Genomic DNA, 21,855 nt, shown 5'->3' with positions numbered 1-21,855 from the left:
TGTCTTCTGATGAATTTCTTCTGAATAATAGAGCAAGATATACCTGTTTTGCCCTGGGGTTATGAGTGATGAATAACAAAACCAGTGTCTATCACAGACAAACCACATTCTGAGGTTGAATATATATTTCTTTTTTGGTAATACTTGTTTTGAGGAAGTTTACCTTTGCCTTTTGTTGAAGTTTAGAGAGTGTGACTTGCTCACTCTGGCTTTCTACTGGCGTAACTATTATCTTTAAAATTTAATTCACATGGATGCTGAGCTCCCTCCAAAAAGGCAGTTTTCTGGATTTAAGGGTGTTGTTGACTGTTTCATGAATTAAGACAATGATAAATTACTGTACAAAATTTTATTATCAGAGACAAAATTCTGCTTAAAATACAGAAGATAAAGTTTTCATTTAGAAAAAAACATTTAGTGAGCTCTTGGTTAGAATGGAATAAAACTTTCATGATAAATACATACGGATTCAGTATCATGGGATAGTTGTAAAGGCATATCATAGAAAAATACTTGCCATAAACAGTAATACAAACACATATTTTATTTGGTCAATGCTTTAAATTGCTTGGCGATCCCTTTCTTTTTCAGGAATATTTATTACAAATGTATTTATTCATTCTTATCCACAAATTTTTGGATGATAAAAAAATAAATTGTACATAGTGGTGAGGAATGTAAAAACCATGTAAGATCAAGAGACAAGCATCCTGACTGAAGATATATAATTTTATATTAAACAAGGGGGGAAAACAGATATGCCTTTGGACTTGTATACAGTGAGATTTCCTTAGGATCACGTTCAACTACCAAAGATCAAATCACTGTCTGCACAGCATTTAAACACAGACTGCAGCATTTCAACTGCAGTGTCGACACTGAATATAATTGATGAGTTTTTCTCAAGAAGGATGGATTAAGCATGGGATTAAACAGATTTGTTGAATTGGAACCTTTAAGGATGAATAGGCAATGATGCCCACAAAGGACTGCTGGGCCTTTATTAGGTGAAATCCCAAGTCAAAAATGAAACCATAGGAGCGACACTTAAAGTAATGATTCCAAGACCAAGAATTATATTTAGCATCTGCAATCCAAAAGCTTACAGGGACTCTGGTGCACAAACAATGCTCTTGTTCACCTTTCCTCCCCCCACACTCCATACCGAAATCTCCCCCATGCAGAGTTCCGCCGTGAACAATATAAGTTTTGAATGAGTACATATATGCATATTTATAGTAAGAACTATAAATCTCTTGGCAAACCTTTGATTTGTGTCAAAATAAAAAATAGTCCTGCCCAAGGACTGCTGGATACACAAAAGCTCTGGTAGGTACCTTGGGTTTCTTTGTTCAGAAATACTTTCTTAGTGATTTTTGTGTTTTGGGGCCACTCCCCTGTTTATAGCTGTCCAGAGCTGCACCAATAAAAATGGAGAAGTGTCAATTTATTCTGAAGTGTACATGTTGTGTGCAGAGCTAGAAATAAACCATGCAGAAATAAATGCATACATTGTACAAGAGTATGATGTTTCTCCTGCAGAAGGTAGACATTTGAGATTTGATGGAAAAATATACTGATTTCCAAGGATATAGTGACCTAAAGGTTGGACAATCCCTCCTTTTTATTTATTAACACCATTTATTTACATTTCTGTTTCCTGTGACTAAGAGCTGTACAGGTAAAGAAAATGTGCTTTGTCAATCCTTTATTGCCCCTCTTTAATTGTACTCATGGAGAATAGAAAAGCATGGATCAAGATAATGTGGTGTATGTCCTCAGCTTCCACAGAATTGGGGGGGGGGGGGAGGATGACCCTGTTCTTAATACATCAAAATTATATTTACATGTAGTTAGCCTTTTTACAGGAAACATATAATATAGTTATTAGTTGCAGACATTTTCCAGAAAGGATTATTGATGTATTTTGAAAAATAATCATAGCAGTAGCAGGCGGACTCTCTGTACCCCAAGCTTCAAAGGCAGTGAAAATTTTGATACTTCTATTCTGAACTGTCAGACAATATATCAGAAATAGTGTGTTAACACTAAGCACTTCGTTACTGACTTGGTGTGAACATTACACATCACATAAAATGCTTGCTAGTAAAACATCTTCCATACAGCAACCCAACAAAGTAGGTCAGTTGGTAAATAATTGCTTACTGAAAGCCACCTTGAGTCTGTAGCTCAGATTAAATTTAAAACAGAGATCTTCCAGTCACAACATGGTGCTACATTGCTACATTGTGCTAGCTGTCATAATTGCAATGCTTCATGAAACAAACTCTTTAAATATCTGGACTTGTGAACGTGTGAATATGGACAGGTACTGCATGCATTTCACAGCATACTTGGTAGGGCTCCCTCCCTTCCGCTTACACAAACAGAATCTTTCCATAGACTCACATGTATATAGAAGATAACTTTTTTCTATCCCTCCCCCTACTATTATGGAAATAGGGGCCCTCATATACATTTTTAAAACTGTGCACTTCAGAGGGGAAAATAAATGCAATAGGATAAAACAGTTTCTCGCACCTTGCTGTCTTCTAGCTGAGCTGTCATCACCTGCATAATAATGGTAATCATATTGGGATACGGATTTAGCAGCCACAGGAGCTTCAGCAGTGGGAGCACAGTGGTCACAATAGGATATAACTTCCACTATTGTAGCTTACCCATGAGGTGGGAAATAAACTGCTACTGGAATGAAGAATGCCATATGCATCAAAATCACAACCCAACAGAGTTAAGTGCACTTAAGACTACTAATTTCAGTGCTCTCAACAACATTAACACCATGGTGCAATATGTACCTTGGCTCAAAATATACTATTATTAGGTGAGTTAAAATAATGCCATTTAAAACAAACACCAGGAACCATTAGGCAAACATTTGTCCACTGATGATTTAAACTAACAAAATCAGAAATTATTGGCAGAGTCCTGGCAATTCTTTCACACTAGGACACTTAACAGCATTGCAAATGATGGTGATACAAAAGCACTGGAGCTTTATCTCTGCTGCAATCCTTGCAAAATGTCACCAGACAATTTACATCCCTAAGTGGAAAATGTTCTCTATGTAATAGTACACTTGGAGGATCAACATGCTTTAGGGTCACTAGGACAAGGGTGCTCATGAACAATTGCCAATTGCTTCAACTATAACTAGTTCTCAGAAGGACGCCTATATGTCCCTCTGAGAGTCATCTTACCCACTCATGCAAGCACACCCCCTTTAAAGCACTCTGAAATGGAAACTCCTCTTAGACGTTTTAAAGTCTTACAATTCAAGGCACTACAAAATTCCAGTGTAATGCACCAAGATTTCTATTGTTCACCTGCAAGGTACTCTAAGATAAGTAATGACACGAATATTGTTGTAAGTTATCAATGGACATGGGGACAATTGTATGCTATGCATGAAAGCATTGTAGAAGTTGATAAAGAGGAAGATTGCAATAATTAAATATAATACGATTGAGGCATCTCATTTAGGATGAGTATGAAATCATGTCCATGTGACAGAACCTATTCACCACATACTGTATTTAGGGCACACTTCCATTACTGTGGGGAAATCCATCTTATCTAAGTTTCAATATATTTAATCTGGTGAATTCATGACTCTTGTAACTCTTCTGGATATATAGTTTTTGCTGCTTCTGCACTAAGGGACAAACTATATATGACCATAATCATGAAAGAAAAATGAAAGAAAATGATGATGAAAGATGGAAGTGATGAAATTAAAATGAGAAACCTCTACACCAATTATATATTTTGGATTGTTTTAGAAGGGGTAATTTTTAAAACAACTTTACTCAAATACATTGTAAAATATCAGTATTTTGTAGTTTTAACATTTTTACATGTTATTTATTATTAAAATCTGGATTACTGATGAGCAATAGATGAAAATACGATTTCAAAGGAATATCTTCCACCACTGTATACACACCACAAATGGGCTGGCTAATATGCCTTTCTAAAGAAACTTACACTGTGCTACCCGATTTCAGCTTGATAGTAGCAGGACAAACCACTAAGGTCAACCAATGTATAGATATTAGCTGAATGTTTTGGAGATCTGGGAGCGCTATTCTTTTTCTATGGCTGCTCAACAACAGCTGGATGGCATCAGGAACACAATGGAATTACATCCTACAACAAACTTGTGTTACAGAGAAGGAATTTATACATGGAGGTTGTGAACAACTTCTGCAACAATCCTCAAAGTACATATGAAAGTGTAACCACTATTATTATCAATATATTACTCCAACATCATTCTAGCCTGCATTAACCATCACATGTATGCTTCCTCAACACAGTGCTTTTATCCAATCTGCCTTTAATTTCAGTCTAGAAATCCAAGAATCCAAAGCCCCTTCCCTGGCTGTTGTGATCATTTTTTCCCTAACAGCCAGGTTTATGATAGTAGAAAGCTGAATAATAGATGAGAGAAGTATGGAATGCTTGAATAAGATCTCATGAGTTAGTATGAGAGAAGAGGCGTACATTTGGCTTAAGATGGGTTTTAGGAACACTGTCAAAAAGGTAGGGTGTTAGAAGTTAAGGCTGAGAATAAGAATGTTTAAAATGTGTCAACCTGTAAAAATAAACAAAGGTATTTACAATTATAAATGTGAACTTCAGGAGTGGGGAACCTTTGGCGCTCCAGATAATCTGAATTACAATTCCCACCATCCTTTACTATAAACCATACTTTCCAGAGTTCAAGTACAAAGCTTTCAGTAGGTTAAAGGTTTTCAATCCCAGGTGTACTGTACATCCTATAACAAATTAGGTTATTGACAAATTGACTTCTATTGACACAGAAATCCAAACTCATAGGTCCACGGGGTGTGACAATTTGATAGTATACCCACACACTGTAAGCATAATCTAGGAATTCATGGTTTGGATAATCAGTTCCTGTGATGACTGTTTATGCATTGGCAAGTGCCAATATCTTGAAACCACCCAACAGAATTTTCAAACCATTGCTATAGCCAGGAAGCATATTCACAAAGCCATAGTTATACATGATACATTCAACTCTCATTACAGCTGTATCATAGCTGGCAGTGTTCATAGGTAGAATTACATAGTACATACAGAATGTGCTACAATAAAATCTGGCATGTACATTGTATAGTCCAGGGATAGAGAAAATGTAGCCTACTTGCTATTGGTGAACTGGAACTTCCTTCCCCATTAGCTAATGAAAAGCAAGTGTAATAAAATCTGGAGTATTGCCTGTCTTCTTACACTGAATGTAGGCTCTAACTTGAGATACTGAATCAAGTGGAACATAACATTCCAATATGCTAGCCTTTCCCCATAAACTCAACTTTAAGTTGCTGCAATCTTCTGCCCCAGTATTGTCATTTGACTGGTAGAAAGCAAGGAAATGTAAGTGTTCCACCACACCGTGTTCCTATAACTCAGTGGTTCTCAACCTGGGGTCCCCAGATGTTTTTAGCCCACAGCTCCCAGAAATACCAGCTCTTAGGTTTTCTGGGAGCTGAAAGCCAAAAATATCTGGGGACCCCAGATTGAGAACCACTGTGAATGCACAATAGCAAGGCATCCTCTGTGATTTTATGAGGGTGCTTCAAAGGTCATGAAGGATAACTCCAATACTGTGTATCCAGTTATAGGATTATGAATTCTATAACTTTTGTTCCTCACTCCAATCTGGTCAGCAAACAGGCATACTGTCTGATGTTTGGCAGCATCTTAAAAGTGGGTGGGTGAAAGTTTGGTCATTGTGTGAAGTCAGTAGAAAAAAAAAATCTGACTCTGGAATGATCAAAACAATGATTTATGCTGATGCAAGTTGGATTTATGCCTTTGCAAGTCACTAAAAGGATGTCAGCCAGAGGATGCTGAAACACCTGGCACAAAAGCAAGTTCTGGTACTTTGAATTTAGTGAAATTAGAGCAGGGCTATTATGCCATGTCTGCCTTAGCAAATTGTCTAAAAAGAAGGAGACATTAAGATGAATATACAAAGGGACAGCAATATTATTCAGTAGTAGGAAAAATAACAGAGAAACTTGTGGCACTATAAAAGACTTACAGATGCATTATAGAATGAGTTTTCATAGATTATAGCCCATTGTAGGTGTTTAGTATTTTTCAGGTATTTGTACTCTGCCCTTGGGATGGGATTGTGGACAGTGACTGAGGCCCCTTCCACACAGCTGTATAAAATCCCACATTATCTGCTTTGAACTGGGTTATATGGCAGCCTGGACTCAGATAACCCAGTTCAAAGCAGGTATTGTGGATTATCTGCCATGATATTCTGAGTTATATGACTGTGTGGAAAGGCCCTGAGAGTACTATAAAGAAAAGCAACAGTCCATATCATGTGCACACTGATTTGAGTAAATGGTTCTTATATTAGCTCAATTCCAATTGAAAAGTTCAGAAGATATTGATACTGAACTAATGACAATTTCAGATAGGCCAAACTCCTGAGAGGAACTTGGATTTTAAGTTCTAGTTCCTCTCAGGATTGAGGCCACACAGCAGCCCCAACTCTGGGATTTTGCAGGGGGTGGCAACATGTCCCCCCAGGTCGCCCAGTCCCCTGACGCAGCCAGGCCCCTACAATAAATTTAAAGGTGAAACAGGGGACTGGGAGGGGAGAATGGGGATGCCATCCTGCTCCTTTGGTCTCTTGGAGCCCAAAGAACCAGGATGACAATTAGGATTGCCCCTCAGGATCACAGAAGGCAGTCCTGAGAGTCAATCTCCACAGGCCCAACACCTCAGCAGATGGGGACCTTGCAATAAGGTCCGGATCTGTTGAGTATATTTAAAAATTCAGAGTAAATCAGGAAATCCCAGTTTACTCTGGATTAACCTGAGGTATTGTGTGGACAGGTTTCGAGTCTATCTGGAAGAGCCCTAAGAAGAATGAGGACAAAAGCTAAAGAAGCAATAGCATCTATAGGACAATTACCTGGATTTTGCCATCTGAGATGTTGAAACTGGCTATCGTTTGTCTGATAATGCATCGCCTTCAACAAGTTTGCAATTCAAGAATATATGGATGTTTTTCTTCATCAGCATATGCTTTGTGTTAAAGATGAAACTACAAAATGCTTAACTGAAGTGTTTGCTTGGCTAGGATTTGGTGCAGAATATGTTGAATTATTTTTTCCTGAGTTTAATTCAACCACATGACATGACATACCTGTGTTATAAATTACACCTTTATAACACACCAGCCATCTTTTTAAATCTTGAGAGCCTAGGACTTGCTCATAAATCATTGTCCCTCAGGTTAACTTTCTTTAACCTAAACTGCCAAAATGTTTTCCACTTTCCTTCAAGCAACACTCACATTTCTCTACAGGCAGCACTTCTTTTCTCTTGCTTCCTTTCTCTTGTTCAACAAGTTTTTTTTCCCCATTCTGTTCCATTCTCTAATCAGATGATCATACCTTCCTACAGCTGCCATTTCTCCTGGCTCTGTTTCCTATTTCTAGGCTTAAGTTTGGCTTCAAGAGAGGAAGATGCTATAATTCTATTACACTTAATAAGCTTTTATTAAATTGTCTTGGTGCTGCATTTGAACAGCCTTTGATCTTACAATGCAATTTAGTTTTCTAAATCTAAAAAGCTAACTCTAGAAGAGATGAGATACTGTCTTGGTTTTGTTTTGCTTTTGACAGAAAAAAGCAGCTCCTTAGCACTGGAGCACAACAGAAATTTCAAATCCTTGCTAGAGCTCATCACTTGAAACAGATAAAAGAAATAAAGGTCTTTGTCTTTCATAATGAGGCCTCTCTGTATAATTATGTTATTGCAGCTCCCAAAGGTACCTTCCAAAATTGCCAAGAATGAAGGGTGATGGGTCTGGCAGTCCACTAACATCAGGAGGGTCGCACGTTAGCCATCCATCCATCACCAGAGGATGTTACAGCTACTAACCAGTGGGAGAAAATGGCGACGCAAATTTAACTCAATATTTATTTTGTAGACTAAAAGTAAAGTGAGAGTGCTACAGCTTGGAGACTGGCACATTAGCTGAAGAAGATCACCTAGGGACATTTGGAAAAAACTTTTTTTAAATGAAGTTCTATGGAAACAAAGTCTATATTTGATTTTCTTTTCCACCCAAGTCTGGCAGCAATCCACTCAGCAAAGCTATTGTGTCATTGACGGGCGTTTAGCCAAGTTCCTACTTAGGGCTCATGTATAATGTGAAAAATCTGGCAGTTGCTGCTATTGTGACGTTATTATCTGATTAAAGCTGTCCTTCATGGACTACATGATAAAAGTAACTATCTCCTTCTCTTGTGGGCTCTGATCAGTCGACTTGTCTGTTGGGGAGTGAAAATGCAGAGATTATAAGCAGCTGGTCATAGGGGCAGTAGAAATCCCTTCTAATTTGGAGAATGCTGTCAACGGTTTATTTTTCATACCAGACAGAATGCTTCCTAAGATGGATGCTACTTCCTAAAACAAAGTAACAACATTGGTTCCTAGAACAGAGCAAAAATTTACTCAAATTCTGAAGAAAGCAAATCAGTTTTAACAAACTCATTATTTTACACATATCTGAAAAAAATAAGGGAAAATACCAATATATAGTGAAGTCCTTAGACTGAATTTCCACTGTGCTTAGTGGAGTATGTGTCTCTTCCTAGTAAGTGTGTTTAGAACTACAGCCTTTGAAGAGCTCTACAAAGTACTTTACATGAATAAAAATAAATGAGAACAGATATGGGAGACTATTTTTCAACACTGGCCAGCATGGTTGTTCCAAATGCCATTCTGTTTGATCCTTAACAGTTGCTCCAGACACCATTCCTGTTTGATTTTAATCAGGCACCTCTTTATAAAGAAACAGGATTCATGCTGGCAGGATAATGGATCAAGGAGTATTCACTGTTATTTACAATAGATCCAAATACAGGAAGGTATTCTAGCTCACAGATTTTTCTTTTGCCCTTTCTATCAATTTGATATTTTTATATCAAACAACAGCTGTGTAACTACTTACCATACTGAGCAGCACTTGTTGAATACTTTTTGCTGAAGAATAATAATGAAGAAGGATTCTGCACATATATGAATTTTTGTCATAAACAGTATAAATGTAGGGTCAACAAATTAATAAAAGCAGTGAATAAAACTTTGCTCTGAAAGTATATTTTTGGAAATATCCTATCTTTGAATATACAAGTGTGCTTGGCTTAAAAGGAGAGAATTTAGACTGTAATTTATATCATGATTCACACCCCCAAAAGAGAATTAACACCCAGACAGTAAAGGAAGGACAATCAGTGTGCTAACTGGCCTGTATCATGGAAAGGTGACACTTTTATCACATGCTGTTCATGTGTATCTTTTACACACACCTTTACATCCTACCTTGCTCTTGAAATACTGATTGTCACAGATAGTCTTTGTGCTTTTGCATAATGCCCATTTTTGATGTTATGGAAACTCACATACAAAACATGGACACCCTTAGTAAGCATGCTGGAATACAGGCAGGAATAATATAACCATGCACATATATTCTGAGGGCTTTCCCCCAAAAAACCAACATTAACATTTACATGCACCACTTAGTATCACATTTGTCCATGGTACAATGAGGACTGGGGTTTGTAAGCATTCATGCCCTCTTCTCTTTGACAGAGTCTTTTCCTTTTTCCTTTGAAGTTTACAGTTCTGAGAAGACTGGTGCAAAAATATAATATATCTATATCTATATATCCTTCCAATTTGAACTGGTCTTCATTGAATTTCCAGTCAAAGGTTCCCGGAGTTTCATATCGTGCTTCTCCACTTGCACAGTTTGGCACTGAGTCTTTGTCAGAAACACTTATTAGTGTGCCAGTGATTTTCTCAACCACTGAAATAATTCTTCTTTATAAAGCAATTGCCACCGGACATTAGCTTCTACTGTTTCCACAGCTCGAGAGAAAGAGGCAGCAGATCCCTCTTCATGGGTCTTTATAAAGTTCTTTAGCTGGAAAATCATTTAACATGTTAACTTGGACTCATTTGACATGAATTCATTCTTTCAATGCATATGAACAGATCATGTATTGAAAACAGCACCCGATGTTTGCTGCAGATATTCTTGTAGGGAGATTTTTACATGGATATTTATTACAAAATGCAATAAGGCAACAGACTGCGTCAATTAGGTGTGATGCAATTGCTTCAAATTGTGCTGGAAGATATTGACGTGCCAATGCCTGATTATATTAACATCACTTCCTCTGTCTCTCCTGTAGCTCAGCTGCTTTATGTTGCAGACAGCTGGGCTCTTATCAAGTTTTACTCCTACATAGAAAACTAAATAGGGAAAATTGGAAACACTCCTAATGTAGCGTTTGAAGCTACATTAAACTAAAACACACAGGCTCCTCTCTGAAGAGCTTTAGTTTATCAACTATTACAAAAGATGTGTTTGTCTAGGGTTGAGGAACACATTCAACTGTATTGTAAATGGCTGGATGTTTATGCACAGGTTTGATGGGCTTCTTGACACATTATCAGGCGCAGTAACTGTATTTAGATTGTTTTAACAATAGATAAATTCATTCTATTAAGTACATTTACTTTCAAATATAGGCAATCCCAACTTTATGAACAAAATACATTCTGTAAGTTTGTTCTTAATCTGAATTTGTATGTATGTCAGCACAGGTACATTTTAAAGTGTAATTCCAGCCAGAAGTATACATTTTCTAGCTTTGGATAGCACAGGGAAGGATTAACACCCCTGTGGTGTTTATTTTTCTGTCTGTACTCCAGATCAGAAGATTTCACTTCAAATTCTGTCCCTGTGATAACTGGATTTTGAAAAATTTGGATTGTGGAAACAAGGATTGTTGATAGAGCTTCAGTGGAGACAACTTTCCTCCATGATAACTCTTCCAGGAGTAAATTTTCCTTCCTAGAAGTAGATTTCTCACACTTCCTGTTGTCTCACTCCCGTTCTTAACTGTGAGTCGGATGTGAGTTGGATGTTTGTAATTCGGGGACTGTCTGTAGATTCCTAGTCAACTATGTTTTTAATTGTTAATCAAGCATGTCCTTAAATAAAGGAAATTGGGCAGGTTGCCTTTTCCATGAAATCAAGGACATGTTTCTAGAACATGGCCATACAGCCCACAAAACATACAACAACCCCAAGGCCATGTTGCCTGCTTATATCTTCCTGGTTATTTTTGTGCTTTCCCACCCTCATTAACATCATTAACACCTTTGTGATTCTGCTGGAAATCAAGCTGCACGCTCATTGGCCCCAATCCAACTTCCCCCATTATAGGATAAATATTTGCAGGTGGACCTATGGTATAGTTATCTCTGAAAAGGTAAAGGTAAAGGTTTCCCCTTGAGATTAAGTCTAGATTAAGTCCGATCCTGGGGGGAGGTGCTCATCTCCATTTCTAAGCTGAAGAGCTGCCATTGTGTGTAGACGCCTCCTGGGTCATGTAGCTGGCATGACTTCATGGAGTGCTGTCACCTTTCTTCCAAATTGGTACTTATTGATTTATTCACATTTACATGTTTACGAACTGCTAGGTTGGCAGAAGCTAGGACTAACAATGGGGGCTCACCCTGTCCCGCAATTCGAACTGTCAATCTTCCAGTCAGCAAGTTCTGCAGCTTGGCAGTTTAACTCACTGTGCCACCGCAGCCCTTACACATACACATATTTATCAAAAAGACTCTAAAGCTGTTCTCATGGCCATTTAATGCTATGGATTGAAAGGATGCTAGGCTGCTTCTGCACAGCCAGATGCAAATTGATCACAGCAGTGCTAACATCTACCAGGGTCCACCAAATGTCTTGGGTGTTGATGTTATTATTTCACACCTGACTATGGGGAATTAGCCTGATGCTTCTCTGTCTGCTTGCTGTGAAGCATTGAATGGCTATGAGAGACAGCTTTGGGGGACTTTCACTAAGTCAAAGATGGGGAGGAGGACAATGCAAAAGACGAAAGGGACTACTAACCCTCACCTCACCCAATAAAGAACATCTGCATATACAGTACATAAGGAAATTCTAATGTGCCATGTTTCCAAGGAGAATTGCTGAAACGTTGAAGATTGCAGGAGGGTGCCACATCTGGTGGTTTGGATTAGGGCAATGTTACCTCCCACAACCTTGGAAAACTGCTCAATCCTACCTTAAATGAAAACAATGCTTATTCATTCTAACAACATGCTGTTGTTCCATATTTAAAAAGAAGAGCTGAATCACATTATACCACAAAGTAAGGCAACCTTGTTTCTTTTACATATCAAAATGTGAGACGTTAGAAAGAAGAATGCAAAATAACTGCAAGGACTGTGCCTGCATAATATTTACCTCATTTAATTCACTCTCTGTATTAAGAAATTCTGTAACTCCACTGATAAGTTTTGAATTCATAAATAATGCTTCTCCATATCTTCAGCAGCAGGTCAAAAACAGAAACACAGATTAGATAGCATGACAAGGCCTTTGATAATTCAAATCTTAAAATGTTTCTATTACAGTAATTCAACAAATCAAAGTTTCTTTTTCAAAAATTCTGGTCCACATTCAACATGAATCATAAAAAGCACAATTTATCAGCTAGGCTGGCAGACATCCATATGAATAAACATTAACATTTATTTGAATGACCTTTTCTTTCATTTTTTTTTCCTATTTTTCTCAACACCAGTCTTTTCACTTATTTCTTTTATTCATGTGTTCACTATAATGGAATGCTTACCAGGAGCCCTTCCATACAGGTCTTTTATCTGAGACCTTTCTCAGTTTTACCAGAGGCATCCAAATGATGCTTCTGGTAAAAGCAAATTAATGTGGAATAAATCAGGGTTTCCCAGTTTACTCTGCATTAATTAAACACCTCATCAGATCCGGACCTTAATGAAAGACCAGGGTCTAATGAGGTATTAGACCTGTGAGGACTGACTTCCAGTATCACATTCCACGATAATGAGGGTCAATCTCTACAGCTATCTTGCACTTTTGGGCTTCTGGAGCTCTAAGGGGCAAGAGGGCACTCACCCCCTTTCCCACCAGCCCCCAATTGTGGCCACAAAATTTCCCCAAAAGGGGCTGTCAGCCACAAAGCCTGTCTGTAGTGTCCTCCTGGCTGGAGGAAATGGTGGGGGAGGGGATGAGGGAATTACAGGCCAGGAGGATGCTACAGACATGCTCCATGGCTTCCAGCCCCTTTTGTTTTAGGGGTGAAATCAGGGGATTTGTGCCATTTCGATTTGACTGGCAATTAACCACCCCCTCCCCAGGGAAAGCACAGGGTTTGGGTTTAGAGGTCAGGACTAGAACCCACATGGAAGCGTGTTATTTTAACCCATTTCCATGTGGGTTTTAGGTCTATCTGGAAGCATCCTAAGCTTTATAAAATGTGAGATGGGAAAAGCTTTGGTAATTGAGTGAAGAACCCAATTCCATAATGAAAAAACTACAAACAGCTACATAGGAGAAGGCCAACTGATATCCAAACTACAGACTTTCTGGCTGGTATTAACTTCTATGTGCTGTTAGGTTACTATATATTATTAATTATGACTCTAGTGTCGTATTTTACTAACATATTTATATACACAAATATATAACAATTTAACTTGAGCATATCTATGATTTCTTTTATAAATTAGAAGGTTAAATCAAAATTAACTACATTAAATTGATTTGCTGAAATTACTAAGTGACTGGCCATTGCTCACTATTCTAAAAAGTATAGAAAGGACTGCTGTGTGTTATTTGTTTTGTGTGCCTTCAAGTGAACTCTGAGTTATGGACATTGTAGAATAGGTTTTATTGACAATATTTATTCAGAGGAGGTTTCTCATCGACTTCCTCGGAATATAGCCCTATATTCTCTTTCTAGCTTTCTATCTTCCATATACTAACAGGCTTAGACCTCCTTAGCTTCTGAGATCAGACAGGATCTGGTGCCTTCAGGTTATTTGGGCTTTACCTAGTGAATAACATTATCATGCTCTTCTCATGCAATATTGATAGGAATCCACCTTATACAAAGTTTATCATCCTGATGTGTTACACACTAATTAACTTGTAGGTTCTTAGGATTAAATTTTTGGCCTTCTGCATGCAAAACATGTATTCCTTCTATAATACTTCTGGATTATTATAAGTGATTCAGGGTAAAAGTATGGGAACCCAAGAGATTATAATTGAAACCTGATCAATTATGGAACGTAACAGAGGAATCCAGCTAGATTATTAGTGTGTGTGTTTGTTGGGTGTTATTTGTAGAGACATTCCCTATCTGAATATGTTCTTCCCCTTCATGCAATTAAACACAATTACAAAGTCTTGCCAATTCTTCAGATAACTTGAAACACTAACATATACAGCACCATCCCTATATATGCAGTACTCATATCCACTGTTTTATTTACCCATGTCCAAGAATATATGTGATCTGTAGGTATTTTAGGTCTTTCAACATGACTATATGGTATTCTTGGATCAGAAGTCCTTAATAGGATAATTTCTATAGGTGTCGCTATTATCTGTGTTTTCATGTGAATGGCAAAATCTCTTCGACCTCCTCCAACTTATGATTCAGATAGTTCCACACCACTAACCACCAACTAGTACAAGGATAACAACTTGTCTGCAGAAATTCCTAAGCCTTGAATAACAAGAAATCCTGAACAACAATTCTTTATTCATGCACAAAGGGTTCTCTGTATCTGTCAGATTCAGAAGTCAATATTACATAAAGTGACCTATCCATGTACAAATGGGCCAGTTGACTTGCAGGGGATTAAAAAATCTGTTTTCTACACAGATACATTTGCATGTGTCTATCTATACCATTATTATACAGTATTAACATGTATAACAATAAAGAAACAAATGATTGCATAGAACCTTCTATGAAAAGAATAAAGTAACTCACAACAAACACTGTAATCTCAGTTTTTATATAGGTAGGTATATATTTCTATACAAAGAGATGAAGTAAACAGGGCATTAAATAAACATAAACTGTGCAACACAAAATATTTAATAAAAACATTTTCTTTACCTTGCATTCAGTATTTTCCATTTTTCCCTAAAAAATTTCCAAGCAAGATCTCTTCCATGTGGATTTCTAGCTACATGGATTATGACATCAATTGCGTCCTGATCCAGGACAACTTCTGAATTTAGAGAGAGGTTAAGAAGCCTTGAATAATTGGAGAAGGGAGAGAAAATGTTTAGTTTTCACAAAAAATGAGATTCTGCTAGCCTAACATTTAAATGCGTAATTATTTAAAAGAGAAATTGAAACACATTGTTTGGAAGACATTATCTTCATACAAATATTTCTGATACTCAAATACCCCTAAACTCTATCAGTATGCAAAGGGATCTTTTTTTTTAATTATATTTTTTTATTGTACAGTTTGTAAGCAACTCCTACATTTCTTGTGAAAATAATAATTCTTTCTTTTTTTACCATATAGTAAAAAACATACATGAAATCAAGATGTAAGGGGGGGTAGGGTAGGTAACTTCGACATAAAGGGACACATTGACATACACGGTAGCTGACAATATTTAAGCAACCACAAAAAAGGAGAAAAGAAAGCACACAGAAAAAACCAAAGGGGGAAAAAAAACACAACTAAAAATAAAAAAAACAAAAACAGAAATGAAAAGATCCACAACAGCAGCTTGGGATAAACATGTATACAGTTGCTTTTATGTCCTAGTTACTTCCAGAGCTCTGGATATGGTCCTTTTGTTTTATTTTTCCTGTCTATTAATTTTGTAGTTACACTTATTTAACTACTATTATTTTATGTTGTTTTCCCCTGGAATTTCCTTACTTAAACTTTATGTGCCAGTTAATTTTCTCTTTTTGCAAATATTCGATCATAGGTTTCCAATCTGTTTTATTTTCTGGAGCTCTATCCTGTGCTAGTTTTTGTGTTAATATATCCATATTCATCACATCCATTATTTTAATGAGCCATTTCTCCATACTGGGTGTATCTTCTGATTTCCATAGTTGTGCCAGCACTATTCTCGCAGCTGTGGTGAGATAGAAAATTAGTCTGTCTGTATTTTTGTCTATCTGTTTATCGATAATCCCTAATAAAAAACTCTCGGGTTTGAATTCAATTTTTTTTTTACAATTTTTGTCATCATTTTATGTATTTCTTGCCAGAATTTTTTTATCTTTTTACACTCCCACCACATATGTAGAAAGGTGCCTGTGTGCTTGCCACATTTCCAACATGTTCCCTGGGTTTTACCTCTGCTAATTTTTGCGAGCTTATTTGGTGTCAAGTACCACATGTGGAACATCTTGTACCAGTTTTCTCTTATTTCCGCCGCATAGGCCCACCTTAGTTTTTTTACCCATATCTCCTCCCATTGGCATAACTGAATTGTGTGTCCTATCGCTCTGGCCCATTTTATCATGACTTCTTTTATGTGATCTTCCTCTAGAGCCCAGGTGAGTATTTGTTTGTATAGTATTCTTATCAATTTGGTATTAATTTTCAGTATTTTATCCCAGAATTTCTCTGTTGTTTCGAATCCTTTACTTTATCTTCTTTATATTCTTCTCTGATCTGCCAGTATTGCAGCCAATTTATTGCTGGTTCTATTTTTTTATTTCTTCATGTGTTTTTAATTTTATCTCTTGATTGGTGAATGTTAGAAGTTGTTTATATGTTAACCATTTTTCTCCGGGGGTTTCTCTTCTGTGTTTTGCTTCATTGGGAGAATACCACATAGGCGTTTTAGAGTGCAGTTTCAGTTTGTATTTGTCCCAAACTCTGATTAGGGCGGACCTTATAAAATGATTTTTGAACCCTTTTTCTATTTTTATTTTATCTTTCCATAGGTAACTGTGCCACCCCCGTCTTAGGTCTTCTCCTTCTAATGCCAGAATTTCCTTTTTTTCTAGTGTGGCCCAGTATGCAAAGGGATCTTGTACCACCTTTGAGATTAACTGAAAGAAGTTCACAGTTTACCATTCATAGACTAAGGGTTCATCTATACCAGGCGTGGGCAAATTTCAGCCCTTTAGGTGTTTTGGACTTCAAATCTCAGAAATACCAGCCAGCTTACTGGCTGTGAGGAATTGTGGGAGTTGATGTCCAAAACACTTGGAGGGCCAAAGTTTGTCCATGCCTGATCTATGCTGTAGAATGAATGCAGTTTAACACCACTTTAACTGCCATAGGTCAATGCTATGGAATCATGGCTTGCCAAATATCTCCCATGATTTCATAGTATTCAGCTATGGCAGTTAAAGTGGTGTCCAAATGCATTCATTCTACAATATAAATCCATCCTGGGTCAAGATGAACAGGTTCTGCTACAAGATCTAACAGTTAATAAGTTTCAAACAGAGCAATAAAACCTTTGTTAATGAAAATGCTTCCCCATGAGTTCAGGCAGTCCTCAGTCTACAAACATCCGATTTACAAACTACTCATAGTTAAGAATGGGGTGAGACCCCTCAGAAGGGAAATTCACCCCTGAAAGAGTTATCATGGAGAAAAGGGATTGCCACTGAAGTTTTATCACCAATCCTTGTTTCCACAACAAGGCAATTTTTTTTCAAAATCTAATTATTACAGGGACAGAAAGTGAGGTGAAATCTTCAGAACAGACTGCAAAAACAAATGTTACAGGGGTGTTAATCCTTCCCTATGCTGCACAAAGCAGAGGGGGGGGGGGGGAAGCGCACAGGAGTTATACTTTAAAATGTACCTGTTGCAGCCTACATGCAAATTCAGATTAACAAACCTAGAATCTATCTTGTTGGTAACTTAGGAACTGCCTTTAACCATGTTTATGGGAAAAGTGATATCATTTCTAGTGATACAACAGTAAGGAAAAAAGATAAAAGTTAGCACACCTGTTTAACAAATTTCTGTCGTCACTACATGTTAAAGCTTCTAGCAAAATTTTCTTTTCTGATACTGCTGTAGTAGAGTGGAATTTCATCCAGATGAACTCCCAGACGTCCTCATCCATTAGAGAAACTCCTGTGCAGTAGACGATGTCTCTTACATTTAATGGTATTCTTTAAAAGGATATATTAAAGAAAATGCAGTATTACCACATTAAGAATAACAATATGTTCCAAAGACATACAGGTGAACATTAGAGTTAATCCTCCATTTCAATTGCTTTTGCATCTATGGATTCAGCCAATCATGGCTCAACACAATTCTGAAAAGAAAAGAGACCCTAAGACTCTCTGCAACACTCATTTGAGTTGTCTGGGATTTGATACAGGGGGTGCCATATTACTATAGCATTATATATACAGTAGAGTCCCACTTATCCAAGATAAACAGGCCAGCAGAACACTGGATAAGCGAAAACGTTGGATAATAAGGAGGGATTAAGAAAAAAGCCTATTAAACATAAAATTACATTATGATTTTACAAATTAAGCACCAAAACATGTTTTACAACAAATTGACAGAAAAAGGAGTTCAATATACAGTAATGTTATGTAGTAATTACTGTATTTACGAATTTAGTACCAAAACATTGCAACATTTAGTACAAAAACATTGACTACTAAAAGGCAAACTGCACTGGATAATACAGAACATTGGAAAAGTGAAGATTGACAAGGGAGACTCTACTGTAATGGCAATTGAGCATCCATGGATTTGGGTTTCTACAGGGAGTTTTGTAACCATCTCCAAGCAGATAAAAAGGCTCTATTGTATGTGTTTCTTTGTCCTGGTCTTGGAGGTAACAAAAATGTATGGGGTGACTCTGGGTTAATGTATATTGTTTGGGAATTAATGTTACAGGGAAGTGTTAGAGTCCTTCTACTCTTCCCTAAAACCTGGGATGAAACAGGGTAAAATAACCCACTTCCTCATGTGTTTCAGTCTCCACCCCCAAATCAAACCCTGGCCTTTTCTTTGGGGGTGGCATCCAGCCCCCAGATGTCCCCAAACCTATCGGAGAGGCCTGCCAGCAGTTAAGGCCCCTCTACACAGTACTTCTGGCATGCAAAAATCATGTCAGGAGGTTGGGGGGGGGGGGGAGTAGGAGCAGGAAAATCCCTCCTCTCCCACCACCTCCTGATGTGTCATTACTAAGCATCAGGAGTACTCTGAAGAGGGACAGTGCTGCCAGCAGGCCCCTCCGCTAAGTTTACTTGGGGGAAATGGAGAGGGGTGGACACTCTCTCACTCCTTCAGGCTACAGAAATCCAAAGAACTGGGATGGATGTGGGGATTGACCCCCCCCCCCCCAGTACAGTGGAAGCCACCCCGGGAATCAATCCCCATTGGCTAAGCACCCAGTTTTCTCCACATTTATTTGCTTTTACCTGAGGCGTCGTTTGGACACTTCAGATAAAAGTTTGACAGATCCCGCATTTAGGGCCTGTCTGGAAGGGCCCCAACTCTCTCCTCTACCGCAGAAGTCTAACCCTGCCTCCCATTCTTATTACATACAATTGAATCAACACACAAATGACTAACAAGACTATGGGGTTTAAGTTCATCCATCCATTTGTCCTTATTTTACCTCAAAGACCAGCACAGAAGAAAATCTGGCACTGTGGGCACATCTATATGGACCACTTAAGTCAGTTTCAAATGGTACTGAAAAAAGTAGTTTTGCTGTGCAGAAAATGATACAGGAAACCAGAAAAGTTTACAGTATGGAGGCACATTAAGGACTTTCTTTCACACTCTTTAATGAGGGTTTGTTGTATAGTCGCTTCAAACTGAATTAAATGGTCAGTGCAGATGGGGCCTATATCAAGAGCAAAACCAAGAGGATGTGGTAGAGCCATCATTCCCACTATTCTCTTGTGTTTGAACCAGAGTAGGTGGTTCTTTCATGGAGTATCAAATTATCATTAACCCAGCTCCACAGTTAATTACATTTATTTTAAATCATTATTACATCTTTTAGGAAGGAAAAATAAAAAACGCATATAGGATTGATGCTATTTGGTTTGAAAAAATACACATGAAAGAGATCTAGGGGTATTAGTAGACCACAGGCTAAACATGAGTCAGCAATGTAGTGTAGCGGACAAAAGAGCCCATGCAGTTGTTGGCTGCATCAACCACAGCATCAAGATTATGAGAAGTTCCACTTTACTCTGTTTTGCTCAAACCTCTCCTGGAGTAACATGCCCAGTTTATTTTCCTATCTCTCAGCTACATCTGTGTTAGGGGCTTGGAGATTATTATTAGATGATTCAGCTCCCTCTGAATATACTTCTGTTTTAAACTTGTATATGTACAGTAGAGTCTCACTTATCGAAGCTAAACGGGCCGGCAGAAGATTGGATAAGCGAATAACTTGGATAATAAGGAGGGATTAAGGAAAAGCCTATTAAACATCAAATTAGGTTATGATTTTACAAATTAAGCACCAAAACATCATGTTATACAACAAATTGGACAGAAAAGGTAGTTCAATACACAGTAATGTTATGATGTAATTACTGTATTTATGAATTTAGCGCCAAAATATCATGATATATTGAAAACATTGACTACAAAAATGGCTTGGATTATCCAGAGGCTTGGATAAGCGAGGCTTGGATTAGTGAGACTCTACTGTATTAATTACATTTTTGTATGTTTTAAGCTGTACTGGTTTAAATAATTTGTAAATTGCATTGAGTTCAATTACTGGGGGAAAGACAATATGTAAATAAATTAGATACTAATATATTTCTCACTTCCTTGCAGAAGACCCTCAGTTTGAATTTGTTACAAAAAATGGCAGAATTATTTATTATACTTCCATTTGATCCTTAAACTGTAGGGCTTTATGTATAAAATGTGTTAGTATATTTTACATTTGGGTCGTAAATTACATTGTCTGGCAATGAAAAGTGTACATTAGTTACATTTTTATTTAAAGTCACTAAACTCTGCTCAATTAGCTTTTCCTATAAATTGGGCTTAATGGTAGTAGAGCCTCCAAGGGACAAGAAGACATCTGAAAATAAGCAGGCAATTCCTTTCAGACGGATTGTCTCATTACCTTTGAGTACCCTGAAATGCGTACTGGCCACTTCATATTTGGATATAATCAGAAGGACATGAGTATAACGTTCAGCATCGGAAAAAGATGCATTGCTTCCTGCAATATGAAGAAGCAACTTATCTCTTGCCTCCAAAGTTTATCTCTATGGAAAATTAACCACTTTGTCATCCCTAGCATCCTTTGTTCAATGAGACATTTTTCATTTAGCATGACAAGTGGGACTGTTTGAATAGAAAGAAAGTTAGCAATGTCTGCATCATTTGTAGCCTTGACTTGGAACACAAACAGCACTGATCACAACTCACTAAACTATATCCTGTGTTGTTTTGCTTCCTGAATCACTTGAAATACTAAGCCTATACAATCATTGCAGATCAGCTTCAAATACACTTCAAAATGCATCAAGTGCAATCTGTCGCATTATATAAAACCCTTAAAAGGGGGGAAATGCCTAGGACAAACAAAAACTCACACCTATGATACAAATTACAGTACTATTGAGCAATTCTGAGTGAGGTGCAATGGGAATCAAGTGGCATCTTCCACCACTTCTACAACCTTGCCAGTCAAGATGGAGAGGTTTAGAAAGACAGCTTTGCTAGGCTTTCAAAGCTCAGCAGGTTTTTTAAAAAACATTCCCAATGAAAGCAATGGGTAAATGGGAATGAGGTACCCCAAATGCAAATTAGATACACTGCTGAAAGATCTAATCTGGGCTTCTCTTGACAGGTATTTTCTCCAACATATCCAAAAAAAGATCTGTCCCGTCTGTAACTGACAATGCTCAATTTCAGAACCTATCACTAATAGGC

At 37.6% G+C, this 21,855-nt stretch overlaps 1 protein-coding gene across 1 annotated transcript in view; it reads right to left on the bottom strand.

Moving 5' to 3' along the window:
- Window positions 1-334: 334 nt before the first annotated feature.
- Window positions 335-21,855, bottom strand: part of trhde (thyrotropin releasing hormone degrading enzyme) — a 328,094-nt gene continuing 306,573 nt past the window's right edge. The window contains exons 16-19 of the mRNA XM_062982616.1: window positions 17,916-18,083; window positions 15,081-15,221; window positions 12,374-12,455; window positions 335-10,012 (exon numbers count right to left, since the gene is read on the bottom strand). Coding sequence (XP_062838686.1) covers window positions 9,869-10,012; window positions 12,374-12,455; window positions 15,081-15,221; window positions 17,916-18,083 — 535 coding nt within the window. The 3' untranslated portion in view covers window positions 335-9,868. The remainder of the gene's footprint in view (window positions 10,013-12,373; window positions 12,456-15,080; window positions 15,222-17,915; window positions 18,084-21,855) is intronic.

The sequence above is a fragment of the Anolis carolinensis genome, chromosome 5, assembly GCF_035594765.1.
Source record: "Anolis carolinensis isolate JA03-04 chromosome 5, rAnoCar3.1.pri, whole genome shotgun sequence".
In the NCBI taxonomy this organism is placed as follows: domain Eukaryota; kingdom Metazoa; phylum Chordata; class Lepidosauria; order Squamata; family Dactyloidae; genus Anolis; species Anolis carolinensis.
This window is presented reverse-complemented; position numbering and strand designations above follow the sequence as displayed.